This window comes from Anopheles bellator, chromosome 1, assembly GCF_943735745.2.
Source record: "Anopheles bellator chromosome 1, idAnoBellAS_SP24_06.2, whole genome shotgun sequence".
Classification (NCBI taxonomy): domain Eukaryota; kingdom Metazoa; phylum Arthropoda; class Insecta; order Diptera; family Culicidae; genus Anopheles; species Anopheles bellator.
This window is the reverse complement of record NC_071285.1, coordinates 253,846-278,314: the sequence shown is the minus strand read 5'-3', so window position 1 is coordinate 278,314 and position 24,469 is coordinate 253,846. Positions and strand designations below refer to the sequence as shown.

General features: G+C 49.2%; 1 protein-coding gene across 1 annotated transcript; it reads left to right on the top strand.

The window, feature by feature from the left end:
• Positions 1-434: 434 nt before the first annotated feature.
• On the top strand, positions 435-19,551 carry LOC131216528 (5-hydroxytryptamine receptor 1D). The gene is made up of 7 exons (XM_058211036.1): positions 435-785; positions 855-971; positions 10,140-10,212; positions 11,216-11,640; positions 18,031-18,162; positions 18,644-18,769; positions 19,009-19,551. Exons 1-7 carry the CDS (start codon positions 435-437, stop codon positions 19,549-19,551), a joined length of 1,767 nt encoding a protein of 588 aa, XP_058067019.1.
• Positions 19,552-24,469: the final 4,918 nt, after the last annotated feature.

Sequence of the window (24,469 nt, the reverse complement as noted above, 5' to 3'; positions counted from 1 at the left end):
GACAGAAATTAATACAACGCGTTTTTTTTTAAATACACCTTTCGATTTGGGTACGTTGGTCGCAGTGTTTGAGCGATTAAACTCGCCGAACTATTGAGCTGAAATTAATAAGGTGATCTTTTGTAAACAAATATTTCTCAACCTTTCTGAAAGTTTCCAGAAAACGGTTACTTAACAGATTTTACGCCATAACAAAAATGAATATCACTTTTCTATGCCAAAGAACTTTAAATGGAGGCGCATGGTGTTTCACGAACTATGTTGAGAGATTTGCGCTACTTTGGGCAATTTGATCACGGTTGACAGAGTTGGTATATTTATGGCACTTTAGTATCTCGTTACATAGGCCGTATTGCCGCACAAAACACAAATACACATCCTTCATCTAACAAGGCGTTCTTCGGCGAATCTTTGCAGATAATGTGGCCGTTGTAATGGATCTGAAAGCTGGCAAACATCTAGTAGCACCAGCGATAAATAATATCAGTTGCTCCCATAATCGGTTCGCCGGTCACTTCTTCGCCCAGATCGGCCCGTTCGATGTCATACAGGCGCTGTTCATCGTGCTGCTAACGTTCCTGGTCATCGGTGCGAACCTGATGGTGATACTCGTGATCAATAGCCGCCGCTATGCTGCGTACATCCATCCGCAGCCCCGCTACCTGCTGACGTCGCTGGCCCTCAACGATCTGGCCATCGGGCTGCTGATCATACCGTTTAGCGCCCTCCCCGCCTTACTACACTGCTGGCCTTACGGAGAAATCTTTTGCCAAATACAGGTAAGCGTCTCGGACTGATGGCTCGTTAAGCGCTGCCCCACGGCGACTCTATCACGCCCGTTTCTGTCCCACCAGGCGTTACTACGTGGAGCTTTATCACAACAAAGTGCTGTTATACTCGTGTGCATGGCGGTCGACCGATACCTGTGCGTGCTGCATCCCCGGATATACCACAAGCGGTCCAGCAAAAAGGTAAGCCAAGAGGAAACGGAGTGTCACTCAATGCTCCAGTGTCAGTGCCTCGAGCAGTGCCTGGCGTGAGCAGCCCAAATTAAGCCATTGAATGGTTTATGAAATCGACCGTAAATGTTTACCTCGCTTGACCTCACGTTGGGCGGTGGGGCAATAAAACCACAATCAAGCAAGTCAATAACAACCACCTTCGGCACGCTTGTGAGGCTGAGTTTTCTCTTGTATTCATTTCTCCCGGGCCCGCACCGCCCGGGCCCGGAACTGTGGGATGTGTGGGTCTTCGCCCGGCCTTGAAGAAAGGGCAAGAATCGAACCGCAAACCAATAAGTCCTCATAAATCCTCCGGTGTCCGGTGATTTCATCAGCATCCCGATACGGGCGCTATCGGCTGCCGGTGATGATAGGGAATTTATTTCCTTTATCCGGACCCGGGTCGCCCCGGTCGTGCTGGTGATTTCCGTCTTCCGTCGCCGCGAGGATGAAAGTACATTTTTTGCGACTTCGGGACGTCGAAATTTGGGGGCCCCCGTTCTGTCTCGAGGCCGTGTTTTTTCGATAACACACATTGTGCCCGATATTGTTTCCGAGAGGCGCTGGAAAAGCTAAGCAGAGGAGGCTTTCGAAGGAAAGTGGTCCAAATAAATCAAATCTCTTCGACGCGCCGGTTCCAGCACCATCAGCAACGTTCCGCCTTCGAGGCAGAGCGTTAACAATGCTTATCGAACGGAACAGTAAATTATTATTGTTGTTAACACCGGCCAGGAGCACACAAATCATATCGAACGTTCCACTTCACACTAGACCGGGAATAATCGACCGTGCTGCAAACGATAACTGTATTAATCAATGGTCCGCCAATGCAAATGCATAATCTTCTAAGTGTTTGTAACATCAACCAAACAAGTTTTTTGTTAACTAATTTAAAGAAATGAAACTAATTTTTTTTATTCCAAAAAGTCACAAGGAGCCCTCCGTTCGATGAAAAAAATAGATATGAGACTGAAATAGTCTCTACGGTTTGAGCATCACGATTGAATAGGTCTAACTGAATCGGACATCAATTTTCGCTAAACCTAACCCGGCGCCTCAGAGGCAAAATCGTTCTCCTCCGTAATGGCGACCGAAACCGATCATATTCGAAAGCGAAAGTGATTGTGATAAAATTTGATCACCGAAATCATTGCCAACGCTCGCTTTAGTGCCCCAGGATAGTAATGAATCCTCTCGCGTTTGATGCGAAATGTTGACCGATACAATCGCTCCCGTCCTTAGTGTCACTTTTACTTTCGCACGATGGTCAAACAGATAGACAGCACAGAGCGTGGCTTCCCCTACGTATATTTTTTTCACTGCCACGAAACACGAGCCCATGCCAAACATATTTGCTCCGAGGACAACGAATGGTGGCCAAACTTGCTGGGGTTTTCTTTACTCGCATAATCAAACAATCAATTGCCGAGCCACTCCGCCTATGCTTCGTGGTGTCAGAGCTCCAACGGACTGCCGACTGCCTCAAGTTTCATCAAACGACCGCGGCACAGTTCCGTTCCCGAGGGAACAATCAATTTTTCACACTCCAAAAGACTATCTATTCATTCTGTTTCCCTCTCTCTCTCTCTCTCTCTCTGTCTCCTATCGTTCCGATCTTTCGAACGGCGTTGATGTGGTTGAAAAATGTTGTCCTTTACCAGCGGGGGAAATGCGTAAACCGAGCCCGCTAAGAGTCAGATAAGAAGCACACAGATACACGGGCGTGAGGCCGCTTAATGCCATGGCGTTAAATGATGGTGAAACAACATTAAAAATTGATTTACTGTCGGACCGATTTCGGGGCAATGTGTTCGCTTCGATCGGTTTCGGTGGCCTCGAGATACTCGACGCCATCAAAGATAATAATTCAGTTGACGTCTTCAGCAGCAAACAGTGGCTGCCGGCGAATCCTCGAAATATATTACCGCTTCGAGCTATCGGAACCGGGAATAAAATATAGGTCGCTTCAAAGCATCAACAGCAAAGCATCACTTTGGGCTTAAATCGAAGAAATAGATGACTCTTTCGTGGATTTCGTATTTTGTAAAGAAATAGAAAAAGATTTGACTCAACATTTACGTAAGGCGCTACGTTGCAAGACATCATGATCATGGCCAAAAACCAGTGCTTGGTTGTTATGTTGTAGTTCCAGGCACCAGAAACTATGCAATAAGAACAACTAAATGCGTGCCCCCCTATTTCTTCTTAGAGGCTTCCTAGGCTTTTATCGCGTAGTTACAATTTTTAAATCATTCGAAACGAACCATTGCCAAGGCCAGTACCGAAGACTCGGGTAGTTAAAGTAAAAGTGTAAAGATTACATTATCCTTTTTGCATAATGCGACAAACGCGCTCGGTCCGGCCTCGGTCTTCTAACACCAACGCCCGTCTGTATCGGGGGACGACCGTAGATAGCAAACAAGGAACTACTGCAGCGCTGAGGGCACAGCGAAAAGATTTCGCACAGACCATACATTCAATTTGATTATCATATCCTCCATAACGCCATAACGACTCGCCACCGACCAACCAATGTACCTGCGCCGGGCAGCGACCGTCCTGCCGTTGGGCGGCTTATTGAATCCTGCGCCCGGCGCTGCCTGCCTGCCGTAATCCGAATATTCAATCCTGGCAAAAAGTTGGCGCTTCGTACGAGCCATAAAATTATCGTTTCCGAGCACGTAGCTACACGTCGTGCTGCCTGCAACCGATTGGTGGGGGTCCCCCCAAAGGACCTCAACAACGACGACGAGTATCTCCGACGAATGGTGCAGTGGCCTAGTGGCCCGGCACGCCGGCCAGGCACGGTCCGTGACAAATCTGCGAATTAAAGCGAATAAAATTATTGCATCTGAACGTTATTATTGGGCGCATTTATCTGGCCAACTCCGGGCGAAACCAGAAGATGATGGTCGTTTGGCGTGCCGGCCACCGGAGGACTTCCGGCTATCAGTGACTCCGTCGGCTGTGCTCGGCAGCTTATCAAACCGGCCACTCTCCGCCGGCGCGCCAGTGAGCGCTGTAAGCAGCATCGAAAGGATTTATAGATTAATTAAGACAAAATGGCACGGAAGCTAACTAATGCACTTCGGGTTGGCTGCTGTCCCTTTGTTTCGCGGATTCCGTAGTCTTGGCCCGTTCTTGGGGTTCTTGCTTGCCGAGACAGTTCTTACGCCCCTAGTTGTCTTGGTTACCAGCGCTGGGGAGTAAATTAAGTGTGATGCTCGGCTTCGTGTTCCTGGCCGTGTTTCAGGAGCACTGCGCCGGAGACGGCCGCCCGGAAAAGTGGAGCGCTTGTGTTTAACGTCGAAAGTATTATATTTCAAGGGAGTCACTTTCTGAGTGGCTGTACCAGGTTTTGTTCCCAGAAAGTAGAGCAGTCGGAATTAGGACTGCATATTTAATATTCAATGTGTCAGGTCGGCCATTAAGCCCTGAAGTGAAACATAGAGAGTCCACTCTTGGCAATCTTCAAATGCTATAAATTTCTAGTGATGGGTGACAACTTTATGGTGAAAAGATATGGTTCTGAGTTCTTGCGCCTATTGTCTCATTGTCACTAAAAGATCTTTTAATTTATCATGAAAAATGCCCTCCGACTGTTACCATCTATACCTTGAAAACTTATTCACCCATGTGTTGCTTGCCATAAATTCGATTAAACTCTGTTCCCGATATTTTCTGAAACACATTCACCAACTACGAAATCGGTCACAATTCAATTCCCAGATAACGAATGGAAAATTGGGACCCAGCGGAGAAAATTGCTCCAATTGTGCATTGTTAAAGCGCTCGGCTTTTTCTCGTCCGACCCAGCCCTTGCACCTCGTCCGAGTCGCCACATATCTAGGCTATGGCCGTGTACATGTAACCGTGTCTGGTGAAGTGGTCCGTTTTCGATAATCCTTTCGCTCTCTCTCTCTCTCTCTCTCGCTCGAAGGAACATGTAACAGTTCCTGCTACCGCCAACTCCGAGGGTTTCCTCGCCCGGTGACGAGATGATAAATGAAACCGCCTCCCGGTGCCAGCGAGAAGGGCCGCAGTGCTGCCGCCCGGACACCGAAACGTGCTGCCCTATTTGCTGGGAACGATTTGTCGCCGATTGCCTCGTCGGCATACAGCGCCGTTTAACAGCCGTTCGTTCGGGGCAGGAGGTCCTTCCCACAAGCACGGCCGGGCCCCACAAAACCAGGTCGGTCCGAACCGGCTGCGTGATCTGTGGTGGCTGCGTGCTGGGAGGAACGGATGCTGCTCAATGGGGCTAAATGTAAACAACGCATTTTCTCGTTTTCTGCCACATTTCCGGTGGCGTGTTCTGGTGGCGGTTCCCGGGCTAACCCACTCTTGCCGGTGTTTTGTTCCAATCACGAGCAGCCCGAGCGCTGCGGACGAGAAATTAAAGGGTCCGCATGTTCACGGGAGGTCTCTGCGCGGGCTGGTGGACAGCAGACAACACATTGTCCGGCGATGAAATGGGCCAAATGCTACAGATCGCTTTCGCAGATCGCTTTCGAGGGATGGAGGGCATTGCGCCGGGCACCGTGGGCTGGCTGATAGTAGGTGTCGCCAAGTGCGGACCTAACGACCCCTAGTTCCGGATCCGAAGACGCCAAGGAATTGTGCATGCATGCTCGCTGCTCGATTACGCTTTTTTCTGGCCTAGTCACTCCCTCTCTCTAGTCTGTCCGCCTTCGAAGAGGCATTCCATTTTGACCGGCGAAGTAGTGCAAAGGCAAGAAGAAGAAGGCTCAGCATTTGTAGTTCGGCGTCCTCAGGATATCCCTCGGAAAATCGATCGACGATCCGGACGAGCGTGTCATTTGCAGTCAGTGGAAGTCGGCCTCCAAACGTCACACAACGTCGAACACGGGTGACGTGCTTTCTGTGTCTTTCCGGAGACTGCGGAACAGACACGGCCGGGCACGCAGCCGGGCCAGACCGGTGAAACTATCAATCATAGTTAATGTGAACAATATTGTCCTGATTCGTATTTATCACTCTGACACCCGGCGGACCGAGCGCTGCTTCTGGGACGTGTTCTGGTGTCACAATTTTTGGCGCTGCCTTGCCTTTTTTCATGTGTGGCGAGGGCTCGACATTGACATCCGGAGCCGTGAGATGAATTGCCCTTCATTTTGAGGCACCCACAGCTGGCCTGGAGAGCTCCGGTTTGGGGGTTTCGCGCAGCGATTGGGAAATTTATTAACCCAGCCCGAGCCCGAGTGATGACATGACGTCGCCGGTCTGTCGCTCGGCAATGTCCGAGTGCTTTTGGCCGACGGTAAATCGATGCACCAGCAGGAAGTCCTGTGACGCTGGTGAAGTGGAGCAAGAGCACACAAAAAGGACACGAAATGTTGAACGCAGATAAATAGGAACAAAGTGTAGAAGGGTTGCCAGGTCCTACGATATGATGGATTAATCGCGGATGAGCGATGATGCCACACATTAGTGCCGGGTAATGTTATCAAGTCACAGAGAGTGACTACTGTCGGTTTGGCCTTGTGCCGTAAGCCAAATGCGTACGATGAAGATGTTCCGCGTAGTGTCGATCGATATTGTATCTGCCATGTAATACGTTGTAATTACTTTTTATTGTTTTACAATTTTACAAACAGAATATCGACTGCACTTTTAGCGACTCACTAACATTTTCAGTCGAACTCATACGTGCATGGCATGCTATGTTGCGAGAGCATTTTCATTCATATAAGTGTACAAAGCGGAAAAGGACACGTTTCTGTTCTATTCATGTCAATTGCCAAAGAAAGAACGAATGTTATAGAAAAACTCGAACATGAAAAAGTTCACAAATTGAGCTGATGCGAAACGAACTCTCAACAACATCTCGCTTACAACATCTCGAAGTAGCTCGTCTTATGTTTTGGAAAAACTTTCCCATAACTGCACCATTACTCCGAGCGCGTTCAAGGCTAATCGAAGCAACCTCGGGTACGTCGCAGCCGGCCCTGGAAAATGTCACAAGTTGGTGTTTTCGTTCGGTCCAAAACTTGTGTTCCTCCCGAAAAATGTGCCATGAATCCGAAGAAGAATCGCTCGTAGGCAATCACCCCCAGACCTCGGCCGAAATCCTGAAAGAAGAAGAAGACACCGTGCCCATGCTCGATCTCGCCATCGTCGGTGCCGGCCTTTCGGGGCTGATGGCGGCGAAAGTAATTACCGACAAGGAATGCGGCCTCAGTTTCCGGTTGTTCGAACGTTCGGCACGTCCCGGCGGCCTACTCGGTGGTCTGAAGTCGCGCTGGATCACCCCGCGCCACTTCCACGCCATGCGGCTCTGCGCCGAGCTCGACATTCCGCTAACCACGGTCACCGAGCACTGTGCCGTTGCCGGCGGGCTTGAAGCGCCTGCGAAGAAACTACTTTCGATTGGACCATTCCAAGGTGTCGCTGGGCTGGTAGCTTCGTGCCGCGGGGCGCTCGAACGCTTCGAGAGCAATCGCTTCGTGGTGGAGCTCGACAGTCTCTGCACGGTGAAGTACATCGCCGAAAACGACACCAACATGGACGCCTTCCTGCGGCGGAAGCTCGTCTTCGAAGGGTCAAGGCAGTTCTTTCGATTCTTGATCAAAATCGCGACCGGTTTCTACCCGACCGAGCTCACCGTCACGGACTGTCTGAAGCTGTTTCGGTCGATGTCCTCGGTTCGGGATCTCTACGAGATGCTGACACTGCGCGAGAGCCACCTCCGACCGGCTGGCTCGGATCGCTGGGAGGTGCTCGTCAACCGGCTCGTGTCACAGGTGGGACAGGAAAGCATAACCTACTCCGCGAACATTGTCCAGGTCGAAATCTTCACCGGCGAGCCCCACGACTTTGCGCAGCTCAGTGACTCCAGTGGGAACTGTTGGCGCGCGCGTTACGTCATCCTGGCGGTACCGTGCTCCGATCTGGGCCGGATCAATATCCTGCCTACGCGGCCCCTGTACTTCCGCGACCCCGATCCCCAGCGGGGCCTCTGGTGTATGACCAACTTTACGCTATGCTACTCGGCCCCTTTCTGGCGAGATCACGGCTTCAGTGGGAACATCTTTCACAGCGGACTAAAGCTGGTCTGCTACGAGTCCGGAAGTAACGAATTATCGGGCACCTACTTCACGTCGTTCCACGCGGCGGTGGACGAAAGTGAACGCCTCACCATCCGCCACACCATCCTGAGGCTGCTGCAGTCCAGTTTCGGGTGCCACTCGCTCAAAGACCCGCTTCATAGCACCTTCCTGACGCAGCCGATACCGTACTACTTCGACGTGTTCCCGACGTTCCGGCGGCGTATCATTTACGCCTCCGCCAACATCAGCTGCTGGTACCGGGGGTTCATCAACGGTTCGATCCAGGGTGGTAAGTCGCGACGGCACCCACTCCAAGCCCTGCCGATCTTCCGCAGAGTTCGGACAAAGTTTTCTAATTACACGCCACCCCTTTGCACAGGGATGCGTGCCGCCGTTCAGGCCCTGCTCGAAATGCGCCCCCAAAATGTGACCGTCGCCGATGTGACCGATATGCAGTGTATGCACTTCCGGTACTTCCAACAGTGGTCCCTGGCGGCGCGCGTCTGGTGCTCGCTGAACCTTGCACTCCTGCGACGGGTTGTGCTCAAGTGTGGCACGGTTGCCGTGGCGGTGGTACTCCTCAAGCGTTTCCTGGAACTCCGAAGCTCCTGGGCGGGCAACGTGTAGGAAATCGCACCTACTTGCCAAGAAGCGAAACTATTGTGATCGATAAATTCTTAATGAGCAATGTCCTCACTAGCTGCGAGATACTTTAATCGACACTCGTGCAGGGTCCTGAATCTGAATGTACGTGTTTTACAGGCAGTCCCCAACTCTAACGTGCCGCCTGGACGTGATTCTATCCACGCCCTCGAATCGCGCGTCCCCGGCACTGAGTTAATTAGCATTCGTTCGCCATAACGTCCCTCGTGTCAATTGATTCGAAGCAACAGCCTATCACCTTGCACCTAGCGCTCTGACACAGTCGGACGATTCCTGCTGCGTCCGTCTGCCGTTGGGTCATCAATCGGGAATCATTACAGGCTCGATGCTCGATGCAATCGACATTTACGGCGCTCGATGAAGGTAATCAACGGGTGCCCGGAGTGCTTCCTGCTGTTATTTACACCTCATCGTCGTCGATGGCCGAAGGGAGAAGCGGTTTGCGTTGTTGAGACTGCGCCGTTAGTTGCTCTCAACATTGTGTGTGCCTTACGCCTCAGGCAGTTCATAAATTACACGCTACAATGTAGCTTTATTGCCATCGTCGGGCGTGTCAGAATATTGGCTTCTTTAAATAATGGCGATTAATTGATATTGCTTTCGGCTTCTAGACATGACCCATGCACCCTGTGTTCCTGGAAGTCGAACACAGGGTGTTCCTGGAAGTGTTGTCGTGGCTTTAAAATACTTCAAAGCTCAATTAAGGTCTTCCATAACTTGAGCGTATTTAATTGAAAAGCTTTCTCAGAAAGGTTGAAAGTGTGTAAGCTCCAGGCTTCATCGGTGGGACAGGAATGTTCCAATTTGGTGTTGGACCATCGAAAGATATTTAGTAAGTTGTAGAGTAAAAATGTGTACAACCACCCGCCTCGAACACAACATTAATACGTTACAGAATTAAAGCTGAAACCAGCACGAAAGCATATTAAACAGAAACCACGTTGGACAGGCAAAAACTGTACCCATCTTCAACGGCCCATATAGTAGAATAATCGAACGAAAATCGCACAACTAATTAAATAAAACCTCTCCAGATTCGCCGTTCGCACACGAGAATATTGTTTAAAGCCCATCCTGGTCCTGGAATGCCGTTGCGAAGAGAGAAAAACAAGGCGAAGCGGTTGTACCCATCAAATATTCAACGGCTATGCCTTCACCTAACGAAGTTAGAATTCCTACACCTGGCGGAACGAAAAAATGTACGATACCATGTTCGCCACGGCGCTGGTATGAGGCACATGCATTCGACATGAGTGTATGCTGTTTCTCACCAAAAACCAATCGCCGAACGCGCCCGTTCCCGTTCTCCAAGGGGAGCAATTGTTGGCAACAATGGACAATATTGTATTCGCATTCGCACCGTTTATATGTTTTTATCGCCTTCTCTCTGCCGTTCCCGTTTCAGGGCTGTGTTGCGGTTTTGAGCGTCACGTGGATACTGTGTCTGACCTGCTTCGGGTTGCTGGTTCTACCGAAAGGTGAGTCCTTATTTAGAAGATTCTTTTCTGCCACCCACTGGTGCTGAGGGTAACTTTTCGCATGGCAAATACCGCCAACCACATCAAAAGAGAAAACGCTGCTTTTCCACTCAGGGAAACATTTTCCCAGCAAAGCAAGACAATTTAAATTACTTTTGAACTTGGCCACTTTCTACAATATTTGATAAACGCCACTGGAATGAGCCTAGTGAAGCGCCAAAGTTGTCTGTGCGTGGTCTGCGTATAGAAAAAACCTCAATAGATAAAATGAAAACAAATTCGAAACAAATATTTATTGCGTCTGGGGCTCACACAGGGCTCGGAACTTTGCGAACGAACGAAGTCGCAGTCTATTTTAACTCAATGAATTTTTTGGCACATAGTTTCAAACTATAAATCACGTCCGCTTGAAGTTTTAACAAATGAATCGCATTCTTTTTAATTAATCCAAGGTTGAAGAAAGGTTTCGAAGCTGTATCGATCATCGGAGTATCGACCGTGAAGTAAACTAACCCTAGCACCCTAACGAAGGTACTACAAAAACTCATGGCGCCTCACAATATTGGTAATTTCCAAACCAATCACAAACCGAATGCGATAATCGCAGATCGAACGTGAGCCACGAATCGTTTCACGGAATCGAATATCGTGTTCCGTGCGTGCTGCTCCACTCCTGACCCATAAACCGGTATCAGGTCGCCGGGAATGTGGTACATCAATAAATTATGATAATTAATACCGCGCCCCGAGAAGCCGGGGCCGAGCGAGACCGTAGTGGCTTAGTGGGCCTAGCGAGTGGGGGATTTCGATCGGAGTGCCCACAATGTTGCCACGGTCGGCCAGACTCGGGGCGTCTCGAATGCATACGGGCATCACCTTACCCGCCCGGCGAAACCCGAGACGCGCGGCGGCATTAGCTGGGGCTGAGGGGCGTTGAAATACCACTCCGCAAATGTGATTAACGAATGTGGCACGGGCATGTATATAAATTTATCATTATTAGGTTATTACTTCAACAAAACGGGGCTGCTGGCGTGCGAGCCGTTCTACAGCAAATCGTCCTACCGGATCCTGTCCAGCTGTGCGCTCTACTTCCCCACCACGATGGTGCTGATGTACTGCTACGGATCAAGTTTCCACGCGAATCGATACCGGCTGGCGGCACCGAGTGCCGCCGCATCCCTCTCGCTGAACGTCTCCAGCTCCGGCGGTGGACGGACAGCCGCAGCGATCGACGCCACCGCCAACGGTGGGGCCACCGGCCGAGCTGGTGCCAGCCTTCCTGGCCGGAGCAAGCAGGACACTATCGAGACGCTAACGGCCAACACCAGTTCCGTGCTGGAGCACCACGCCTGCGACGGGAACATGCTGACGGAAGTCACCGCCATTACGCCGATGTCGGTCTCCTTCTCCGAAAAGGTAAGTCTGGTGCCGGCCCCACTGACCTCACATTAATGAATATGAGATCCGCTCGGCTGGGAGTGCCATTTCTGAAATGAGTTTCACTTGTGAACACACCACAGTGCTGACTGCATTATCTCACCCACTGTCTCCTGCGTCACATTATGCTAGAGACTATCGGAACTCCCAATGCTATTACTGGGGCGTTCAATAAATTCTTTGCCTCAATACCATAGGGCGCTGCTACGAGGCTAATTTTTTTTGAAAAGGATGTTTCTGAGTTTAAACGTGGTAGCCTTCAAGACGATCCATGCCGAAAACGCCAAAAAACAGACCTAAACACCTGAAATCGTAGAAAAAATTGAGGATATCGTATAGGAAATTCGTCGAATCACTAAAAGAGTGCAAGGCCTTAGTACAAGGCCTTAGTACATTGCACAGCATAACCAATATTTCGAATGAAGTCTTGGGTTTCAGAAAGCTGCATGCAAAATGGGAACCGCAACCCGAAAAATGAAACAATGCACCCGGGTCACAAGGGTATTTTGAAAATGGAAAAAAAATATGAATTAAATTGGATTGTTATCCACCGTATTCACCAGATTTGGGCCCTAGCGACTTCCATCTATTTTCAGACCCGAAAAAAATCATGCATGAAGAGCGTTTTTCATCAAATGATGACGTCATAACAGCTGTGGAAGCGTATTTTGAAGTAGTTGATGTGGCTTACTTTTAATTGGATTAATGTACTAACCCAAACATTAATTATTACACTAACCCAAAGTGGGTTTTAACACAAGCAACAACTTTGAAAACTACATTGGACGTAACGGGAAAAGAATTTACAAAACGCAAACGTGTTGCAAAAGCAACGGAATCAATGGGTTCGAATGCCGAATACGATTGAACATCACTTGTAAATCAGCAGCAAAGCCAAAACAACCAAAGTCCGGTCAATTACAATGGGCTGTAACTGCCTGCGTACTTGTAAAACACTTCAAATCAAATGTAACAAGTGCGAACGAGTGAAACGTGTTCCGATGCAGTTAGTGCATTCGCGCCCTCAATGGCGTGATCAGTGGCCCATATTGACACTTCCCCTTTCGAATGCGAACCGAGAAATCGAGAAACTATAAAGTACTTACGATTGTGATGTAAATCCTCATTACTGACGAGAGGAATTGATGTTGGCCGAGGGTTACACTAGTTTTGGCTTGTGGTTTAGTCGTTGCCTCTTTTTCTAGATGACCATTTTAATTAACTCCGCCAACCAGGAGCCACAATTTTGTGTGTAATTGATTAATAAAGAGCTCAACTTGTACCATTCAACCATTTGAAGTTGCTCATTATGATTGCGCAAGTGTTTCGAATTTTAGTGTAGACAAATGACCTTTTTGCCGTGTAGAGTGGTAAACAGTCTACACGAAGCGTAATTTTTAACGGAAATCTTGTCATTATTTCTCTACATAATGCATTGTTCCGTAGATTGCAACCTCACTACACTGCGCCGCCTGATCCGCGATCCACGAGGACGGCAATTAAACGTACGCAATCCGCGCTGCAATTGTAAAAAATCTTTAACGATTTTTCCGATTCGTCGTAATGACGTTCATTAATGGTGTTCAGCTCAGACCATTCGGTCGCACCACACGCTAGCCATAAAGCAATCGGAGATTCGATCTGTAATGGTCTATGAGCTTCACGCCATCGTTCACTGCCACGTAGAGTAATGTTTAAGACCAGGGCGCGGTTTCCTAAAATTCAACAAACTTCTCGGAATTGCAATGTGATTAATGTTTCCTTCGCAGAATAACACTCACGGCCAACACACAACTACACCACTGCTCTGCGAACCCGAAGTTGAGACCATACTAATGAGCATGCGGCAATTTATGCTTCTTATGTGAAACGCAATCGATTTCTTTTCGACGACTTCCTGTCGATGACTCCGTTGACCATCTTGCCAAGTGGCTCATTAAAGTACAAGCACAAACTCTTTTGATCCAAAGAATGAATCTCGTAACCCGCTGCCATAGAAAGAATCGTATGAGTATGAGAATAAGTTGAACGGGGAAGTTACGATTCTTGAGGCCCATAAAAATGCGCAAATTAATGGTAAATGGTGTAAAGTTAATGACTTCAAAGTACCTTACCTGACACTTTGGGGACCATTGCTCGGTTCATGATAAATTGATGAACAATTACGCATGATTGCATTGCCACCTTCCACGTGCGGTAAACTTGACAGAATGGGCCACCCTGAGTTTCCTCGAAAATAAACAAAGTGTTCTAATGTGGAACACACTTATAGAATTTATAAATGGCGATGGCTAGCCGTTGGTTGCTGGCAGGCTCAATATTGCAGTCTAGAACGTTTCCCAATCCAAAATAACGCATGTGGCCACTGGTAAAAATCCCAACTGTTTCAGTGTGTACCCCATTCAACTACCTTGGCTCCCTGTTTCGGCACCCGTGAAACTTTCCGGCACACCTACCTTTAAGTGGGTATCGATATATTTTACAGCAGCCTTCTCCAGGGCATGTTTACAGAACGGCAATAAATTTATTAACTTACTCACCGCCCAGCTCGTAACGTTACACCTTCCATCGATGCTTTTTGACGTTGGCTGGCTGGCTGCTGCTGGCTGCTGCTGCTGCTCTTGGCTGAGGCCTCCTTGGTTACCTCCTGAACGAAGATGGGAATTTCTTAAATATTCAAAGACCGCAAATTTATTCATGTATACCAGTACCGTGATGCACGAAACCACGGCTTCGGTATCAGTTCTTCGTGTAGAGCTTCCGGACGACCTGACACCCAAATTGGTCCCCCAACCCAAGGCTCCTGGTCGGCCTTGTGTCAACACACATTTTGTCGCACAACTTTCGCCCAGTTCGACTCCGGAAGCTGGTCGCAGTTTTCGGCCGCCAGGGACCCTGTGCTCATCGTTTTCGGCCATTCTAGGGGGTTTCTCCGAAAGAATGCAGCACAAAAAGTGTGTGTCCTACGTCGTGGTACACGCCTTCTGCCAGCCACCCGGCGAGAAAGGTGGAGGCCATAACCTCACTTGGCGTTTGAAGTACGTCCCGCAACGACGATAGCGAAAGAAAGCAGAACCTAATGGCTTTTGAATACTGCCCCACATAAGGACAGGCAGAGAATGCCCTTGGCCGAGCAGTCACGTGGAAAGCTTCCGCTGTTCTGTTCCCCGAACCGATCGTTATCAGCAGTCCGAATTGGACTTACTGGACAGTGTTTTCCGTAACACGACCTTTTTTTGCAATTGCCTACTTCTGCTAGCTCACCAGGAGCCCCCGGCGGAAGTGACATCGGCTAAAGACAGTGCACTTAATCGTGCCGGAATTCGTTCGCAGTGCTTTAAATTATCGACATCACCACCGACGCCAACGACGACGGGAGCCCGAAACTGAAGGAGACTCACTGTGTCACCCGTCGGAAAGCAACCGGAAGCCCCGGAAAGGACTTCTCGCTGTGCCCTCTACACAGGGGCGACACGCAATAATCGACTTTTGATTGCTGTTTGAAGCCCGCAGCATCCCACCCCAGCAAGCGGGATTTGGAGAAAACCAAAACCGTGTTTTTATGGCGGTCCCGGACGGCTACTGTTGCGAGGAAACTGCTATAACAATGCACTGAAAATGCCATCTGGCGTTTTGTCTCTCTTTCTCTCTTTTCCTGGCTGACAATCGAGTCGACACTGGACCGTTATTACGGTCGAATAAAATGCAACGTTTGACGGACGGTTGAACGGTGGAACACTCGTGAGAAGGAATCCTTCTTTCTGCCAATAGCCTACCGACAAAATTGTGTCACCCAAAAGGGATTTTTTTCTGTTTGGTGGCTGCTGGTCCTACCCTGTGCCAGACATTAACGTCAATTCCGTAAAGGTTTCCTGTTTTAGGTGAAGCTTTTCAAAAAACACATTGAACGCAGTTAATGAACCGAAAGCGCAAACAATATCCAATGCCAACTTTAATCCACCATTCGAGAAGTTTCAAGCAGCAACATTTCGTCCGAGGACCGACGTTGAATTATTCCTCTTCCATCAGGAAAAACGGGAAAATCCAGAAATACTAGTGAGTTAATAGTTTGTCACCAAACTAGTAAAACACTCATTCAAAACTCACTCAGAACAGCTCTCAACCACTGTTTTATTTTCGATATTGCCCAAATCATCTGAAAGTGGTACTTAATTTAATTGGTTGAATGAAAATACGCGAATTTGCGTTTGTTGGCGGGAAATCCACAAAATAATAAAACGGTTTATTAACAGTAGAAGATTAAAACAAACTACTGACACTCAATGAAAACACTTCCGTTAACATTTCGTTTAAATTTTCCATCACAAAACCCCAAAGTTCACCACTAAGCCAGCATCCTTCCACGGGCATCCGGCAATTGCGATTACGTTCGGAGCCAATTTGCACCAAATGGCATTCGAATGGCCGAGAGCGAGTACTTTTTGCCCGAGATTTGCCGGACGTAATCGTTACTCATTAGCAAATTAGCTTCGAAAAATCATGTATCGCCCGCTGTGGTGTCCGGTGTTTGGCCGGCCATGCTCTCATGCTGTGTGCCTTGCTCTGCGTGGTATCCGCTGTTCGCCGGCCATCGCGCAGATGAGACCGATTTAACGCCAGGCCAAGCATTAGTCGCCAGGGGTGTGCAAACATACAGTGCCGGACGACGAGTGTGTGGGCGCGCTCTGGTTTCCGGTACCCCCGCAGGGGTTCCGCTTTGTGTCCTTTTTGTCCACATGCGCTTAAGCGGCGGGACCACTCTAGCTTCCGGTAGGAGTAGACCGCAAAATAAAGGTTATTCCCAGCAGGGCATCCGACTCCGGGCGCGTCGATTCTGTCTCTGTTGCTGGGACGTCCCGCCGACAGTGGTCGGAGCATCCCGAACGCAGCATAAAACATAAAAAAGCGCTCCACAGGCATCGGGAAGCGGAGAGCGCATTTCGAACTGACATGGCCATCGGTTGAACGGTGGCACATCACAAGTTATGCAGATGTACCGGCTCCGGCCCGTGCCGTTGGCTGGTGTTGGCACCGGAGGCAAAAAGCAGCGAACATTATGGCCTGCCCAACACATCGAAACTTTCCACATGTCACACTCTCCCGAAGGGACACGGGTGCCGCTTACTATCTCTGTTAATTATGTTTCGTAGTATTGGGAGTTGTTTTACACGCGGTCCATAATTTGCAGAGTGTCCGGAAAGTTTCACATTGGCTACGTTGGGGCTTTATGGAACAACAAAAATTAAATTACTATCGCGACAGCAACAGAAGAAGCTTACCAGATAAGTCTTATCGTTTGCAATCACTTCCAGGATGTTGCAATTACATAACAAGTGTATGCGATTCAGTCATAATTGCTATTGACCATTTCAGGAGTTTAAGAAGCAATGTTTAGTTTGTTTTCGCGTAAATAAGAAAACCGAACGGCCAAATCCTTCCAGCTTCATGCTTATGCAAAAACAACGAAAACAGGACACAAGCGAAATCCTTCAAAAATTGGTCCACTTCTTGCAGTACTCCTGAAGTCCGCCGAAGCAACTGGATCAACAGATTTGACGCAATCGCCACGGCATGTGTGTGCTTTAAATTTACCACGAACGAGAGGCCCCACCACACATGTCCCATAAAACGCTTCATAATAAACTTCTCAAGTTTCAGTTTAGAGGGTCCGTGCCCGAAAAAAGGAGTGTAGAAACCGCCACAGCAAACAATCAGCCCTGTTCCGTCCTGTCCGGCGCAAGTTTGCGAGCCTGCTTAATGTTGCATGTCGAAAGCGGTATTTATGGCTCTGTGGGCACGGTGACACTCCGGCGGTACCTCCACGGTCCACTCCGAGCGGGTGGCGGAGCGGGACACATCTTCACGCCCGACCCCGGCGCCCGCGGCTAACCGGATGATATGATAAGCGAACAGGCATACGGACGGCCGCTGGCGATGGCGAAGCGGAATGATTCAATTCGTGGCCACAAAACGCCAGCAGAGCTGCAGACCACAGGATCCCTGCCCGGAGTACCGTACACTGGATTTTCGGTCCTTTTTTCGGCGTGTAGAGAGAAATTTATGATGCGCGTTGTCGCGTTCATAAATAAACATTCGCACGCCGGTTGGGGAACGGTGGAGCACGCGGCGCAGTATTAGAATTGGAGATTGAGACCATAATTCCAGCGCCTGGGCGCGTGTGTGGTGACAAATAGCGATGGATGTTCGAATTGTTGCGTGTGTTTGGTTTTCTTGTTGATGCTTCCAGTCCATTGGGTCTATTGTTTCCTTTTCCAGCCGTTGTGGAAAGGAGTGCTTATGGAATTTTAAACTAACTCACCCGTTATGCTGGGGCCATTATGTCCATCACTCTCTGCTTTTCTTCCTCCTCCAACGTAGCTGGGCGAAGAGGACGACAGCATGGTACACGGTTCGACGTCGCGGACGATGGCGGCCATATCATTAGGTTTTATAGTTATAATCACCCCCTGGACGATACAGGAGATCGTGGCCACGTGCACCGGCTCGAAGGTGAGTGAAAGTTGGCGCATCGTGCGAATCAAAAGCGATGCCTTATCCTACAACTCCTACAGCATCCGAAGAAAGTGTCATCCTGCGGTGAAGTACTAGAAATCGAGGGTATTTACCTTTGAACTGTGAACTGTGGGCGCAGCCTTCGAGTGTCGCATTTGTATAATGATTCCTGCGAACCGGTGAAATGAAAACTTTGCCAACTCATTCACACGCCATTTCTTTTCGGGTGAATGGAATCGAGTAAACGCGCAGAGCAAGGATTCCGCCGAAGTACGAAGCCGGTTCCCGGCAGACCATCAAGCACCGGCGTCGTGTCTAAATCGAGGACGCATCGTTTGACGCACGCATCATTTCGCGCGTCATCATCACGGGATGGGATTGGGATTGTCACACGGTTTACGTTTCACTTTGCATATCCGTCCCCGTTCTCGGTTAGCATATTTGGCTCATCTTCCTTCCCCACTGTACCCTCCGGCAGATACCACCATCGATCGATTTCTGCGTCACGTGGATAGCTTTAAGCAGTAGTTTTTGGAACCCTTTTCTGTACTGGCTGTTGAATGCGAGATTTCGGCGCATCTGCAAGGACCTGCTCACGTCCAAGGTAGGTCGGCAAGGTTCATTCTTCGTTTTGTTCAGTTTAGTTTCATCGATTGAACCTCACAGAAGCTAACGGGAGAGCATCTGACGGCACTGGGACTAACACGCCTAGAGTTATGCAATGCTAAGCCCCTTTTTATTTCTTGCAAACACTAGCTCGAATAGTGAAACGGAACGTTATCGTTTGATCGAAAGTGTCTAACCTGATCCTCATTGACACTCCTGCTCTGTCGCGTCCCACAGTGTACGAGAGGCAGCCGAAGTTCGCTGGAGGAAAAGTGTAGCATAAGCTTAGAGTACGATCACCAGCTAACGTCACTGCCACTGCCGCCGGGGCCACCGCCGGCAACGATCTGCCGGTCGGCCCTACACACACCCCGCCCGGACATCGAGTGCCCGGAGAAGTACTGGGGCGACATCCTGGAGCGCACGTTCAGCACCGGCAGCATCAACACGCTGCACCAGCGGATGGGCAACGTGGCGCCGTTGCACTTCAGCAACCGTCAGCCGAGCAACTGCGGCCTGGCGCATCCGCAGCCCCAGCTCCACTACCGCTGCGAGCAGCACCAGCTGATGCGCAACCCCAGCAGCACCAGCATCCCGGAGCAGGACCACAGTACCGGGTCCGGCTGCTACAAGGACCTGGACGTGGATCTGGGCGGCCACTTCCCGGGTGCCGGCTCACAGCCGCTGGTGTGCGAGCGCGAGCTGCACGACATCAACTGTGCCAAAAACAAAGCATTCTTCCGGGGCTTCAACCTGCACCAGGGGCTGCCCGATATCTAGTATTGCCGGCACGGTCCGGCAGGAAGGTCTGTCCAGTGTGTTCAAGTGCGCCGACGGGGCGCCGGCAACGGTCACCAAGGTACAGGGCGCTCCAGCGTAGCCAACTACTTCCAGGGAACAATCGGGTGGAACTGGCCCATTTTGTTTTGTTTTGTTTTGACCATTTCTTGTGATCTGTCGGTACACCTATTGGTAAGCCTTGCGCTAAGCGTTCGTTTGGTTACTGGTTTCCTTTCATCCACGTTTTAAGGTGAACTACTACTAGGGAGGTAGACTCTGCGAATACTGGGTTTTGTAATAGGTAGACATAAGCCGCACCGATTTGTGCAACGGTTGGTGCAGTGTTCCGCGTTAACAGAGGCCGATCGGACGGCGTTCAGCTCAACGGAGCCGAAAGAAAGGGACATACCATTAAACCCGGAGCGGCGCATTCCGACAAACATGGCAATTTAGAGTGTAACAGCATCAATTCCCCGTTAGCTATCTGTAAAATATTGAAAACTGACCGAAGGATGAAAGTAAATAAAATCGACTTTTTTGTACGGAACCATGATTGATACGACTCTCTCAGGAGCACTGTTTCCGGTTGGACCGTCAGTGACGAACGCCTCCAGTTCCACTCTGCGACACGGTGCTTCTAGTGACAGGTCTCCTGGTGGTTGTCCAACAAAAGGTAAGAGTAATCGTTTAATCGTTTAATTGTCTGGAAGCGTCGACCAGCGTCGGCCATGGAGACAACAAGTTGGGAGTTATTTATTGTACTTCACATAAGCTGGTTGCCGCTACCGAGCTTCCGTTGTTAATCCCGTTGTTCGCCATCGGCTCGCCATCCTTTATTTACCGACGGAGCGGCGTTTGACCAGAATTATTTTGTCGTAATCTGGCACACCGATTTGTCATAAGCGCCAGTAGCCACATCGTTGCTCGGCTCGTATGTATGTTTTATTGATTATCGTTCGCTTTATCGGGCCGATAGAGTGATCATATCATCATCGTTATGATGATGCTATGTAAACAGTCCCGATTAAGCTCTCGTGGCACGCTTCAAATAGATTTACGATCAAAGCGGATAAGCAGCAATCTATGGGACCGCCAATATCTATGCGTTCCACTTTTCGTCTACAACACTTTAATTCAAATTTAATAGAATCGCACGAGCCATACCTGGCGTACCATCAAACTGTTCTGTAGAATACCCTTTTCGGCTGTCATCTGGAGCAAGTCTAGTCTGATCTGAGCTCACGGCCCAACTACGAATTGGGCTTCAGCTATGCTCTCCAGGAATTGAAAATGCCAAATGTATTCCAAATGCGTCGACAACGTAATTATTACTTCGCTCAAATTCAATTAACCTCATCGATGGCTGGAAATATCCTTGATCAACACGACATTGAAACCCAACGAGAGCGGTGCGTGCCAATGGTCCGTTTCGCAAATCAGGCCAAACAATGGATCCCACCCCCCAATTGGTTGGCCCAATTTTTGGCACACAAATTTGCAAATAGTTTCCATCCCCTTACGCACCGCTCTTGATCGTTATCGGCGGGAAAAACAACGTCTCCGGTGGCATGTGCCCTGTTTAGCCCAAGAAACCCCAACCGACGAATCCTTTCTGATCTTTCTTATCTCACACGTGCGTTGCGCTATCTCGGCACGTCACGAAATCATTTGCAATTTATTCGGAGTCCTTAAAGAAGGAAGCCCACACGGCCGGGGGATGCGTCGGAAGGTGCCCAAACGGTACCCATTTCGGCCCGAATACATTAAATGGGCCGAGCGACAATTTTCCTGCATCATCATCTTGAGATAAGAAATGGGAGGCCCCGATCAGGAAGACATTTGCGGGCTAATTTCAATCACAATGGCGACTACGACTGCACGTTGGAAGACGCACTGGCCAAAATAAGGAAGCGGGTTGCCTGTGGTAGGACGAAACTCTGGCGTCGATAAAAAGAGCATCGAATTGAAATTTAAATTTATTCATTGAAGAAAGCCACCCGCCAAGGCCCGGGGCCGTTGGCCATTGTTTGGAGGCGTTGGGCGTTGCGGTTGCGGGCCTGAACCTGACTACACAACAGTCATGCAAAGAGCGAATGGGTTGAAAAGTTTCGAGAACGCAGAGTAGTTCCGCAGTTCACCTTCTCTAAGTTTTCGTGGCAGTTTCTTCAAATTAGTTCAAGATGTTCATGACTATTTGGTCCATTGTTGTAATGATGGTTATAAATGATTGATTGAAGAATATGCTTATGTCTGTCATAAGAAATTGTCTTCATGGTCGAGATCATTATTGTTCAGCAAATGGACGTACTCTTTTATGCTCAGGCTATATAATTTTACACATTAGTCGATCAACCCACTAAAAGGAGCTTATCAACCGCCATCATCACCATCACCAACACGGCACCAAAAAGCTACTAAACGGCCTAGAAATCACTAAAAAAAGGGCCAAAAGCATTGAGCAACGCCTCCAAAAAGCCCGCCGGAATGTCGAAAAGGCCTGTGGCAGACGATGCCACTTTTGTCTTCTTTTTTGCTTTCTCTCTCTCGTTCTCTCTCTCGCTCTCTCTGTTCACCCTTCATCGGGAGACAATGATGACACTTTTGCTTTTCCCGCGCTGCTTTGCCACGATGGAAAAGTTGATGACGAGTCGAAAGTCGCACAGTCTTCAGCACTTCTGCAATCCGATTACGATTTCCTTCGGCGGGCGCCCCAACGTTAACGACCGACGGGGGCCACGTCCTTATCTCCCCGGCTGGCCGGCCACCCATCCTATCCTGCGAGTTATTGTGGAGCCGATAACCTTCCGGTTTCGCGGTGTAACGGATGGTAATGCCGGATGTTGCAGCAGATGTTCTCTTCCTTTGCGCCTCCCGGAAGCCCGCAATGGGGCGGAAACAAAAAATTCGGGCTCGGCATGGTCGGTTAAAACTGGTTAAAATCGGGGTTCAACGACACCCCGGTGGGGGGTACTTTTAGAGCGTAGTTAGTTCGGTTTCGCTGAGCTTTCAACAAGAGAGAGTGAACGAGAGAAAATTCAATTTCCGGCATCAGCGCACACAATCGGAAGTAATCAGTTTGACTGTGGCCGTGGCCGGACCGGCGGTTAGTTCGGCTGATATTCTGATTTGTGCCGGCGTGCGTCGATCGTGCCCGAGTCGGGCCGGATGGATTGGTAATTGAATGATTTATTCGTAAGCAAGCGAACGGCTGGCCAACGGCCACACAGGGCAAATCCGGCCTCGGGCAATTAGCGCTCATTAATCTTAGTTTTCTGTTGCTGCGCCGGAGGCATTTGGGCCCCTAATTTGTTTTTCGGCGGCATCATACCCTCTTCTCTTCGACCCGATGTCCCCGGGATGTCCGTGGGGCAGCCCCACTCCCCTCTGATGGGTCAGTTTTCTGTTGACTTGAAACGGGAAGTGATGAAGTTTCCGGTTAAGTTAGGTCCTGACGGCGAACGGCAGTCTCTAGAACACTAATCATTATTTTGGCAGCTTATTTTTGTGTGGTGTGGTCCCTTTGGCAAAATAACTTACCCGTTTCCGGATTAATTTGAAGGTTTTCACCTTTTCGGCACCAAAAGATAGATACTGATTATTATGTTCGATTTGCAAAACTACTCGAAAGTGCTTGACAATTGAAGTGCTCGTTGCGGCAGCGTATTTTTGAAGGCCAAATCTATGAAGGCCATGAGATACAACTTGACCACAGTTCGAAAACCGCCATTACAAATTGCTTCGTGTTGAAGAATTCAAAGTTCTGCGTGTCTTTGCCGGAGCATGAAATCATCGCTGCTACTCCTGCTATTTCCACGCGATCTCAGTACTTCTCGGACTTCCCGAACTAGAAATGGATGAATCCAAAACAAAAACGAAGGGAGCAACAAACGAGATCTCGCTTAACTTCCCGCCGTCGAGTGCTCGGAATGTCGGTCCGGTTCCTGCTGCAGCTGCTTAGTTAGTCAATTAGGTTTGAATGTTGCAATCCATTAATCTAAACTGCATTACCTCAAGCGTTAGCCTCATCGTGGGGCAATGGCGGCAGTGCAGATGTAGCAGCGGCAGCAGCTTGTCGGAAACACACTTTACGGCAGGAGATTGGGAAGAGCCATTTGGCGGACTAGCCTCCGGTTGGGAATTATTGCTGAAAGATTAATCTCTACCATCAACCACGGCAGCCGAGCAGGCCGGAGATTGACCGACGAGCAAAGGGCGTCTTCATCCGGACGGTTCCACGTTTTCTCACGGATTTCTTTTTACTTCCTACGTGCAGAATAACTATAAAAAGATGCCCCGCGACTGCAAATTTCATCATCTCCGATGCAGCGAAAGCGCCTCGGGCTGGTGCTTACAAACCAGCGACAAACTGGCCAAAAGATGGCTCGTTATCATAAACTAATTACCATCCTATAAACGGCCGAAGTGCAGGAGTAAAAATATCCGTGACGGGCAAGGCGACGATGATGACGATTTAGATTCAATTTGTTTTGCGCTCCGAGCGTTGATTTGTAACAGACCAGGAATACGATGCTTCGAGATTGAACTCGTCACACTAAAACTGTTAAACTTTCATACACTGTTCGCTTCGTATATAGCGGATAACTGTCCGAGTCACCGTGATCCCAACGGCTTTCTTTGAACTGCTACACTGCATTTCGTTACATACGCCTCGAACGAAAAGGTGAAAGTGCTGACTCCGAGATGAACCAACACGTTGTAGAATAATAGTTTTCTGCAACTATCGCCAACACAAATGACCAGAGTCCTTCCGCGACCCGTACCAGGAATGCTGCTATGCTGCAGTTACCATCAAAAGAGAAAGAAAGAGAGGGTAGAACAAGGACGTTCCGAATGCTTGGCGGGACGAGAGCAGACGCCTTTCGCCGGGCCGGGACGGAAACAATTTAGGAAATGAAAG

Excerpts from the sequence above, each read along its gene's own strand:
- LOC131216528 (XM_058211036.1), top strand. The coding sequence starts at position 435 with ATGGATCTGAAAGCTGGCAAACATCTAGTAGCACCAGCGATAAATAAT. Across the intron at positions 11,641-18,030 it reads TCTCCGAAAAGGTAAGTCTG|CTGGGCGAAGAGGACGACAG; the intron begins GTGCCGGCCCCA and ends CCTCCAACGTAG. Across the intron at positions 18,770-19,008 it reads AGGACCTGCTCACGTCCAAG|TGTACGAGAGGCAGCCGAAG; the intron begins GTAGGTCGGCAA and ends CGCGTCCCACAG.